This window comes from Plectropomus leopardus, chromosome 10, assembly GCF_026936395.1.
Source record: "Plectropomus leopardus strain MGB_pleo_1.0 chromosome 10, ASM2693639v1, whole genome shotgun sequence".
Lineage (NCBI taxonomy): Eukaryota > Metazoa > Chordata > Actinopteri > Perciformes > Serranidae > Plectropomus > Plectropomus leopardus.
Genome location: NC_142185.1, coordinates 2,354,366 through 2,366,073, shown reverse-complemented (window position 1 = coordinate 2,366,073; position 11,708 = coordinate 2,354,366). Strand labels below are relative to the sequence as shown.

The 11,708-nt window shown below is 40.7% G+C and overlaps 1 protein-coding gene across 1 annotated transcript in view; it reads right to left on the bottom strand.

Annotated features, from left to right (window-relative positions):
- Positions 1–186: 186 nt before the first annotated feature.
- LOC148188453 (uncharacterized) overlaps positions 187–11,708 on the bottom strand; it is a 70,043-nt gene continuing 58,521 nt past the window's right edge. Inside the window, exon 3 of the mRNA XM_088082846.1 lies at positions 187–3,903. Within this exon, the coding sequence (XP_087938972.1) occupies positions 3,647–3,903 (257 nt within the window). The 3' untranslated portion in view covers positions 187–3,646. The remainder of the gene's footprint in view (positions 3,904–11,708) is intronic.

The following is an 11,708-nucleotide window of genomic DNA, read 5'->3' as shown; positions in this document are numbered from 1 at the left end:
TGAACCAGTTTCATCTAGCTTAGAGACTTAGTGAGCCATTTTTCTCATGACATGTTAGTGACTCTGTGTTTTCATGCTTTGACGATGTTTTGGTCATATCATCGTGTCTTCTCTCTTCTGTTGTACAGTACATTGGAAAGCTTAAGACACACGCTCTAGTCTACACAGTGTGGTGTACATGACTGTAAATGGTCTGTATTATTTGCTTATATCCACAGTGGCAGTTGAGTGTTAAAGGGTGAAGTGGAATAAGACCTGCGGATTCAAACAGAAGATAGATTATTTGTATGTGTGTGTGTGTGTGTGTGTGTGTGTGTGTTTGTGGGGGTACATTAAGGTACATTAATACCTGCACAAAAAGTATCTGCATATGTAATGACTTCCTGTTCACACTTTGGGCTGCTGTTTTTTGTTTTTTTTTCTCAGTCAGGCTGCATCTGCTGCTTACTTTGAAATAAGTGTCAGTAAGGTTGCAGTTATTTCTGTCATGCTTTGAGCTATGAGCTAATGTTATTTCGCTAACAGACTTACATTGATGATGTTACCACGCTAATGTTTAGATATAGCACTTTTAATTTTGCTTGTTGCATGTTGCAATGACTGGTTAAAAGCTGCAAACACAAAGTAACCTACAGCTGAGACTGAAGGTATTAGTTAGTGCATTTACTTCATAAGCCAAAGCACTAAACATGTAAAAATGAAGATTTGGCCTGATAATGGCACCACATAACAAGTCAGGGGGTCACAAAACGTCATACAATTCATCCTTAGGGACACATGAATGTGTGCACCAAATTTCATGGCAATCGAGACATCTAAGCTCGGTTGCCAGAATAAAATGTTGGCATTATACATTTATGCAAACCACGTTACATTTGTATGTTTCATACGTATGATGTAGTTTAGATCACATGTGCTTGAGCCAAACCTATTCAGACTCCTCTAGAACAATTTATCTGGTACATTTCCACTTGTGTGGTAAAATCTTAGGACCCAAACATTGAAAATTTGTTGTATTATAAGTATTTGTAGATTGTCAAACAGAGTGGCTGTGGCGAGGCATCAAGTTTCCATATTTCACTGTGGAAAAAGTGGTTGTCAAATCTGCCCCAAAGTCTTTATGCTTGATGAGTCCCTGTCTGAAGACATCTACATATCACTACTGACTTAAAGTCACAGCACCACTGACTGACAACAGAAAATGGTGTTTTTTACTTTAATGAACTCTTAATCAGATCAACTTCACATTCAGTCAGTGCAATTTTTTAGACCCTAACAATGAAAAGCATGTTTGGCCATAAAACAGGAAGTAGTTGCAACCTGAGCCTACATTGACCAATCCAACCCAAATGTATTTTGCTTGATGAGAGTCATGGCCTGAAGACATTTTCGTTCCCACATTTATAGCACCACCTAAAGGAAGTCAGCTTTAAGTGACAAAGATAATCCCATTTACATGAGATTTACACAGTGCAGTCTACACATTATTTATGGCAACATGGCATATCATTAGTTTGTTTTCTCTAGCCTCAAATATGCTGTGAACAGCACACTCAGCAGGTATAACTGGAAAACTGGCGTCTCACATCAATGATGTTCCCTTAAATGTATATAAACACAGAGATTAACAGACATAATACATCTTTATTTTTATTCATTTTTGGTGGCCTAACATGCCTTCACAAAACAATATGGCCACCACAGCCTGTTACACACAATGAGGAAGAGCACGTAACAGTGTATGAGACACACAGTCAATGTCATATAAAAGAAATTCTAAGATGAGCATGTTGTACAAAAGCCGACCCCACGTCCAGAGACCAAGCCTCTGTTTCTGAAAAGTTAACGTCAGATGTTCAGCTCTTGCATGTGGGTGTCTCAATGCATTATATTGTCAACATGAGAAAATTAACCCAACCAATAAACAAAAGCTGTGCATCAGTCAGGTCTCAGAAACTGCAGGATCCCACGGAACCAAAGTCACCACAACAAAGCTGACACAGCACCACAGCTCAAGTCTCAGCTACTGTAAAGCGCACAGTGATTGACTGACTGATTGATTGATTGATTGATTGATTAGTTGGTTGGTTGATTGATCAATCGATTGATTAAAGAGTGATGTGTAAAGAAAGCAGACAAAAGTGTGAATTACTAGCCGAGACCTCAAGAGCACCAGAGGAAGGAGTGAACTTGAGTTGTGATGAGCCAACCTGTTCTTACTCCGAACTATTTAAATAGCGAAGCTCTGTCAGTCCTTTTGGCTTACTTGCGTGACACCAAATGCCAACTTCTTCGGTCAACCAGAGCACAGCTGGACGAAGCCAAGACAAAACCAGGCAGGTAAGATGAAGGGGAAACAAACATCACATTCGGAGGCCAGAGACTCCCACATTAAAGTTCAGGGTCTGTTGAAACCCATCCACCGGCCCTCCTACACAACACATAGGCTCCCTTGTGCTCCTTATATTACATCATTACTGGCAGCATTTCAACCTGATGCGACCCAGCGGTGTAAAATAACAAGACCAGTTTTGTCTTGCTTGATGCCATCTAGGGGTGTTTAAAGCACATGCAGAAGGTGCCATTTGGCATCTGGATTGCCAAAAGCACTGTCAAAGTGGCAATTTATAAGAGTTTGGAATGAGAACAGGCTGGTGTGTGACAGGCACAGCAGCAGTCTCATGATAAACAGAGAGAGACTGAGGGGAATCAATACAGCTGCACAATGAAATTAGTCAAAGTTGCAGTCATGTTCCAGTGATTGGACAAAATTGCAAGGTGCTGCAGAGCTCGCTTGATTTGCCTGAATTTACTTGAATAGCTGCAATGCTAAAAAATGTTGAATTTACTTTGTGAGCCTTTTCAATAAGTCTGTATGAGACATACTTTTTTCAAAATACCTGGCTCAGCACAAATAAATCAGTTGCACAAAGAACAAGCACTTATATTTAGACTGCACTGTGTTAACACATGCTGATGGTCTTGTATGTGGACAAGTGTCCACAAAATGATGGGATGGCTGATTTAGCTGGTTATACAACTGTCAACAGGGACAGTATGATACCTTGCAACTCCTTTGGTTTGGCGAATGATCACATAACCATGCTCCCAAATTCATCTGAGACATCCTGATTGTTATCAAACGGGCTTGGATGTTTTTGGTCCCTAAAGGGACCTGGCTAAACAAGCCAGACTGTCCCCCAGTACAATGTCAAGACCCTGCAATTAATTGTTTTTTTCATTATCAGCAACTGTTGTCCCTATGGTGTACAGCTGGCTGAGTCCTTGAATTACTTGTTCAGGCCACAGGAAACCATGACAAATATTACAGTTGCCTTCCACCAGAAGAGAAAAACAGTGTAAAATGGCCTTGTTCGACCCAGACTCTGCTGCCAACCCACAGCAGCTTATTAGAGTTCTGTGGCCCACTGTGTCCTAGAGTGTTGCAGATTTGCAGCTGCCAGGATTGGGCTACTGATTGACAGATCAATGTCATTTATCAGCCTCAGCTGCTGTTTTGACATGACCAGAATCACACCAATCCAATGGAAAGCATGGCTTGTCATTAACTGAATCAATTCTGTGAATGTTTTCTTGCCCTGTCACTTTCCGTGTATTTGTGTCTCTTTTCAGTCTCTTCACCTCACTACACTTGCTCCTCAACCTTGTTGGGATCCACATCCACAGCAGGAGCCACCTGAATGGGCCTGCAGCAGCCTGCACAAACGTATTTGAGGAAGCAGAGGTAGGCACTGCCTGACACAATGACTGTGATGATAATGATGATGGTGGCGCCGAAGGCTGGTGACACAGCATCCTCCAGGACAGACTTGAGGCCTCCCATGCTGATCCCACCAGACCCCCCGCTTACTAGCCTCTCATCAGGTTCACTGGTAGCTTGACCTGAAACAGAGAGAAGAGGTCAAAGGTAAAAGTTCAATTGATTGTTGCATCAGGGCCATTTTTCGGCATTTAGTAGGCAAATTAAGTTTTTATAATTCATTTTAGATGTTCAGTCCATTTTAGATCTGTCCCACTGACTTTCATTGTGTATGTTACATTATAAATAGGACTGTCAAGTGATTAAAACAAATTAATCTACATGCTCTGTGATTAATGAATTTAAATTTATTGTGTAGGTTACATAAATTTTTGCTGTGAAAGTATTTTTTAAAAATTCAGTTCATATTTGTAAGCACAAATTTCAATCATTTATGAAGTTGCACGAGCTACAGGACTGTATTGTCAACAACACAGTCCTGCAAATATTTAAAAATAAAATGCCTTGTGTCAACAACTGATGGGATTCTATCAACAGAAACATTGTCAGAGAAGTTTTGGTAAAATAGACTTGGTATTTTCTCATCTCTATGACAAAGAGACTGTTAAACTGAAGTAGAAGGCGGTATCGAGTCAATATAATTATCAAGATGCCATTTTCGTTGTCTGTTTCTGCCAACAACCACGTGCGGCACGAGGAAAAAAAATGCCTGCCTCCGTTTCTAGATGCACCACGGCTTAGAAGCAGCTGAGACGTGCCTGACAGGCGCTGCACATGCAGGCAGTGTGGCTTAGTACCACAAAGTACTACAAAAACTCATGTTACAAAGCCACTGTGGCCTTCAGTGAGGTACCGAATCAAATGGCAACATGGAACACGATTAATTGGCGTTAATTTTTTTAACATGTTATTCTTAGTCAGTGGAAATTATCGTGTTATTTTGACAGCCCTATTGATAAATAAATTGACAGCTCACAAAGCAACATTAACATGAGGCGTCTCGGCTTAATATGCCAGACCATGAACAGCAGCAATCAAGGGGCAAAATCCTGTTAAAGCTTCGGCAGTCCCAGAAAGATCGAAAGAAATCCAAAATGTCAAACCAAACGTTTGTCAAAACCTACTTAAGCTTACTTTGGTCTTTGTCTCAGATCTCATTTTTACTTGAAATGTAAGCTGAGCAACACCACCACACACATCTTTAGAACTCGCATAGTGACTTTGACAGAGCAGTCATTTTGACACATCTGGAGTGTGAGAGGGAGGACATTAAGGTTGTGAAGAAAATCATAGGTGTGGACCAGGTTGCTGCTGGGCACCAAATGATGTAAGTCACCTGACCATCAAAAATGCACACCAGTTTGAGCTCTTATCTCTGCTTTTTCATACAGTTTGTTTATGTTTTCTTAGCATTTGAAGGGGGCAAGAAATGGTCCACGAATTGCAAGAAATTAGTAGATTTAGAAATTTATTTGTTGTTATTATTATTAATTAAGTTATTATTAATTGTTATTTGTAGTTTAAGTTATTTGTTATTGTGTTTTTGTTGTTGTTTTGGATAGTTGTCAGGCAATTCTGTTGAACCTTCTTACAAATGTATTGCTTTTTTCTTGGTCATTAAGTTTCATATTGCCTTCTTCCAATGTTTTCAACAGAAATCAAGTCTGGTTGCCTAGGTTCTAAGGTTTGAAGAGTAACATCTCTGACCTGTGCACATGAGCTTTGGGAGGTGTGTTGAATTGTTCCCACAAACAGACGACTTTCATGAGGGAGCCTGGTGTTCCCTTCCTGTCTGAATGTGATGTTTTTTTCCAACATGTTACCCTGTGCCTCTTTTCCCTACACCAAACGATTCCTACCAGCATGTGCTTTTGTTGACTACCCAGTGTTGGTTGCAATGTGCTACACATATAGACATGAACAATTTTGTTGAAACCCTTCAATGAAAATATAAGAACCCACAATTTTCTCTGAAATAACTTTTATACTGACAAAAGTGATTGGCATCCATCATTGTTTATTCCATATATAATGAAAATCAGATGGTACTTTTAAGTTTTGATTCAACAGAATGCTATAAAAAATAAAGCAAATGAAAATGGCATGAACAAATATGATGGGACCTTAAACCCAATATTTTGTTGCACAACCTTTATTGGCAATCACTGCAAGCAAGCATTTTCTTACCATCCTCTAGCAGCTAACCTTAGCGTAGCAACAGCAGGAAAATGACAAGTTAGTAAGTGTACTCAGCTTTGGGGCAGCAGTAGCAGCTGGTAAACCATTACAGTAACAGTAAGGTACAACTGAAAAAGGCTTGATACAATCGAAAAAGGCTTGCTCAATAATAGCTGCAGTACCATCCACTGAAGACAACTGTTCAGACCTCCACATCATTTGCTGTTTTTTCACTTGTTAGTGTGAGTTTGATCAAAACTTCCGAAGCCCACAACAGTCTTAATCAAACTGCAGCTAAAGCCAGCAGCTTGACTGACTGCATGTCCCTGCTCATTACTAACAACTCTCAGGTGTGTAACAGCTGTGGGTGAAAATGATGCAGCAATTTAAATCAGATGTTTAGGACATTAAAGAAGTATTTCACTGCTGGAAAGATTGCCATCCATCCACCCATCCATCCATTTTCTTCCGCTTATCCAGAGTTGGGTCGCAGGGACAGCAGCCTAAGCAGAAAGATAGCCTTTTAATAAAATTGCAGTAAAAAGACACTAATCGTTTTCAAACTGGTGCTACATGACCAGAAAAAAAACAAGGAAAAAGGACACTTTTTCTCAAGGGGTAAAAAACCTACAACTACCAGAATGCACTGTGTCACACCAGACCAATAAACACATCTGCTGGTGGGTGATGTAATGCAAACTTGTCACATGAAACAATAGCAAGAAACATGCTATTCTATAATGGTAGGATAAAACAAGTTTCTGAAAACATTTCAGCCAGTTTGAATTGCCCAACTCAAGTTGGTAGTCAGACAGCCAAAAGACCAGTGTGATAGGCAGTGCTTTGGTGGAGAAACTTTCATCCGTAAAGCTTTTTGCCTGTATAAAGGTAAGTGCCAGGCATCTTCACCTTCTGCACCAGCTGTGGTTCAGAGGTAGAGGAGGTCACCCTTTAATGGGAAGTTCAGTAGTTTGATCCCCAGCTCCTCTAGTCAACATGTCAAAGTATCGTCGGGCAAGAAACTGAACCCCAAATTGCTCCAGATATGGCACCAGGTGTGGCAGGTGTGAGTGCATGTGAATGGTTAATGAGGAGCAGGTGGCACCTTGTACGGTAGGCTCAGCCACCAGTGTGTGGATGTGTGAGGGAATGGGTGAATGTGACATGTAGTGTGAAAGCATTGAATGGTCAAAAGACTAGAAAAGTGCTATATGAGTGCAGTCCATTTACCACTTACCATTTAATGGAGGGTACAAGCAGGTATACCCACCTCTTCCTCTGGCCCTTTGCAGTATGCCCTATAAGCCAAAAAGCCTTTGGAATATATTGGAGAGTATAACCACTTCCTTCTCTATAACCTCTGTCAACTACCACTACACCACTGCTGATAGGTCTTTCTCACAAAGGACATTTTGACATGTTAGTGTGGGAAAGCTCAGGTGTTCAATCATACAATGAATGAGTGCATGCTGGCTCTCTGTCACACTGTTATGACTCACTAGGACTCTTGAATAGAGCAGAGCAATTATGATACGAGTTACACCTGTGCTTTTTCCACCATGACAACTCGAAATGTCTGCAAGGAAAAAGGTCTGTTGTCCATCCAGATAATTCGCAATGGATTTCTGGAACATGTTCAGCCGTTCATATTTTTAAAATTGACTTATAATCACTGTAGTTCAAGCCGTGCAGGTAAGATTTAGCAGCAAATTGAACCCAAACCTTCCATCCACTGACATGTTCTCTTTATACTATTTATATTTATTGATGACGGCAGTGTTAACGTCACTCATGGTGCAGGAATTAAAAGGTCGCAAAATGCTTTTCACAGTTGCAGAGATTTACCAAGTCAATCTAATACTGAGTACAGTATGAGGCTGTTTTGAGTAGGAGTTGCTTCAAAAGAAGCAAGTTGCACCATGATGGAATCAATTTCCTTCCTTTTTTATTTCTTTTTTGTAGACTTTACTCTTATCTCAATATACGACATCCCTATATACGACATCCCTATTTTATTTATTTGTTTCCAAATTAGATTTCAAAAATCTCACACAAATATGTAAGGCCACACTATCTTATTGAATGATTCATTTACAAAAAGAGCAAACATACTTACAGTCCCTCCAGGATTTCACGATGTTACGATCACAACAGTTAATGCAAATTCAGCCAATGACCTTGTGTCTTCTGCCCAACCTCACAATATTGTCCAATAATCGCAACTTTACAGCAAATTCACTCAACATAGAATAGAAAGCCTTTATTGTCATTGTCCATCCATCCATCCATCCATCCATCCATCCATCCATCCATCCATCCATTTTCTACCACTTATCCGGAGTCGGGTCACAGGGACAGGGAAGCCCAGACTTCCCTCTCTCCGGCCACTTCGTCCAGCTCTTCCTGGTGGATGTTGAGACGTTCCCAGGCCAGATGAGAGACGTAGTCTCTCCAGCGAGTCCTGGGTCTTCCCCGGGGCCTCCTATTGGTGGGACGTGCCCTGAACACCTGACCAGGGAGGTGTCCGGGAGGCATCCTAATTAGATGCCCAAGCCACCACATCTGGCTCTTCTCAACATGGAGGAGTAGCGACTCAACTCCAAACTCCTCCCGGATGACCGAGTTTCTCACCCTATCACGAGGGAGAGCCCAGCTACCCTACAGAGGAATCTCATTTTGGTCGCTTGTACGTGCAATCTTGTTCTTTCAGTCACTACCGAAAGCTTGTGACCAGAGGTGAGGGTAGGAATGAAGATCGACCGGTAAATCGAGAGCTTTGCCTTTTGGCTCAGCTCCCTTTTCACCACAACAGATCGGTGCAGAGTCCGCATTACTGCAGATGCTGCACCGATCCACCTGTCTATCTCCCGCTCCATCCTTCCCTCACTCGTCAACAAGACCCTGAGGTACTTAAGCTCCTCCACTTGGGGCAGTATCTCATCCACAATCTGGAGAGGGCACTCCACCCTTTTCCAGCTGGGAACCATGGCCTCGGATTTGGAGGTGCTGATTTTCATCCCGGCCACATCTTGACCAGACACTTCATAGTAACAGATGTCAATGCTACTGGCCTGTAGTCATTTAGACATGTGATTGCTTCTTGCTTTGGGACTGGTACAATTGTGGCTGCCTTTTAACAAGTGGGCACACATGCTCTGTGCCAGGGACAGGTTGACAATGGTTGTAAATACCTAAATCAATACAGACAAGAACATAAACTCCACTCCAAGCCCTAAAAATACTCCATTAAGATATGCTCACCAGCTCAGATTCAACACCATCCACATCTCCGAAACCACCATGCTGTATGGAGGTAGGCAACATGCTCATATCCATCAAAAACAAATGATGGACTCGATGCAAGACTTGCACTGAGTGAAGTACTACACAGGGAATTTTCAGTCTCTCCAGCCTGAGCCTGGAGTTCAGTTAGGAACAAATATAAACTCTCACCAAGGAAAATAAATCATCAACGGTCTGTCAAAACCATCACCACCCAGCTCACTTCTGTTTTTCCCGAAAACAAAGCCATGAAAGAAACTGTTCTGGATTTACAAGCATGAGGGACATGTTAGTATTCACTTGCATTCCTGAACAACAGCCCACAGATAACCCTGAAAATCAGCCAAAGAATTCTAGACCAAACAGCTCAAATTACCTGCAGAAAACGTCAACATCACATTCCACTATGTGCACCATATAAGATCAAAGAACACCAATCGACCATAACCAATCATTGCAAAACTGGTACAGCCAAAAGGCAGACAGCTGAAAGGAACGCACTATGCACAATAATCTCTGTCTGTTTGATCAAGAACGAGGTTACACACACAGAACAGAGAAGTCATGCCAAGACAGGATATAGCATGTGCTTCAGTTGAATTCACACAAAGTCCAACAGTGCAGCACCTTCTTGCAGGTTTGTGTAGAGTTGTATGTGTGTTTATTTGAATGTAGCTGTCATCATACTATCAGAAAAAAGTGTTTTATTTTATTTTATAAGACTAAGTTGAGCTACTTCAGTGTCGGTGTGAGCGCCATCATAAGGCAATTACATGAGGGCCCCCGCAGCCAACCCTGAGTGGGTCCCTTTCCTGCAGCAGGTGAATTATTACATCTGTCATCGTGGGGACACTTATCAATGAAATGCAGAACCAAATTTAACAGACCACTTAAGAACACTATTCACATATTATTGTATTGAGTAACTGTTGGAGTTTTTCAGCTTTTGTGTCTTTAGCGTCACAACTACTGTCAAGCTGTCTTATTGAATGCTAAAACTACTGTGTTGTCTGCCTCATCAGAAATGGAACCTTTTCTTCCTGCCACTGTGTCCAAAATCAGTTAGGCCTGTTTCATTTTCACTGACCTTCCAATTGCTTTTTAACTCTTCCTGACTGGCTCTGATCTGTATAACAAAGAAAGCTTTGAAATTTGGATTTTTTCAATACTTGTTTTATGTCATGCAGTTAGCTCTGAAAAAGCATAATGATATGCAAACTATATGATTTTAATTAAAAAAAAAAAAAAAAAAAAAAAGATATATATATATATATATATATATATATATATATATATATATATAAAATAGTGCTGGGCCGTTAATGGCGTTAACGTGCTGCGTTAACGCGGGATTCTTATTGCGCGATAAACTATTCACTAAGTTGGGTCTATACAGTGAGCAAGGCACTAATTTCACTTTGTTGTTTAAGCGCGGATGTATACCTGGTCGAATTACGCGGAGGGGGCGTGAACAAGGCGGAAGCTGGTCTGCCTGAGTGACTGGAGTGATTGGCTTAAGCCGTGTCACAAAGCTGCCTGTTAATGTTAATGACTGTTAATGGTCTTCTTCATGACCTCTAATGTAGGCCCACAGTTCAGTTAGGGTCATGTTATCAGAGGCTGCGCCCTCTGCTGTTCATTCCAGTTAGCAGGAAAAAGCTTTTTCCACATGGAGACAGAACCTGTGTTCCTAAATGTCTGTGTTTAACAAAATAAAAAAAAGTTAAACACCAAAGTAAATTTTATGGAACATTATTTTTCTTTACCAAATATTATAGTAGAACAGCTTTCTCAAGCATTTTGTGATGCATTTTCATCATTTAGATAGATAGATATTATTTTGAATGTCTTTGGCAAAATTCAAATCTATAATTTTAATCTAGATTAATCTAGATTAACTACAGGATTGCAGTGAGATTAATCTAGATTAAAAAAATTAATCTATGCCCAGCACTAATATATAATAAATGTATTTTTCCAAAATTCTTGTCATGATAGAAAAAAAAACACAAATATCACAACCTGCATCGCAATTTTTTTTCAGAAAAACTGCTGTGAATTCAGGGATTTCAGGCCACAACAATCACAAGACAACACCAACTGAATTGCAGGCTATGATATACTTCCATTGACATTAATACACAAGAACAAAACTGCAGTGATTCTGCTTTACTGCTTTACTTTTGGTTTTGTTGTATGGCTTTCTCTTGTCTCTTGTGGGGCATGCGTGTGTGGCAGGAGGCTTACTGTGTTTCTTCTTTGCTTGCGATTTTTTTTTACTTTCTGTGCGCTCAGGTACTCCTGTGTGCCTCCCCATTTTGCCAGCATTTGTGTCTTCAGTGCTTTGACTTTTTTCCATGTGCTCAGCCTTCATCAGATATTTCTCTACCAATCATCCAGCTACCTGCCTCCACTGCCTGCTCCTTTGTTTGATTGTTTTCTTTTCTTTTCTTTTCTAAAGTAAACT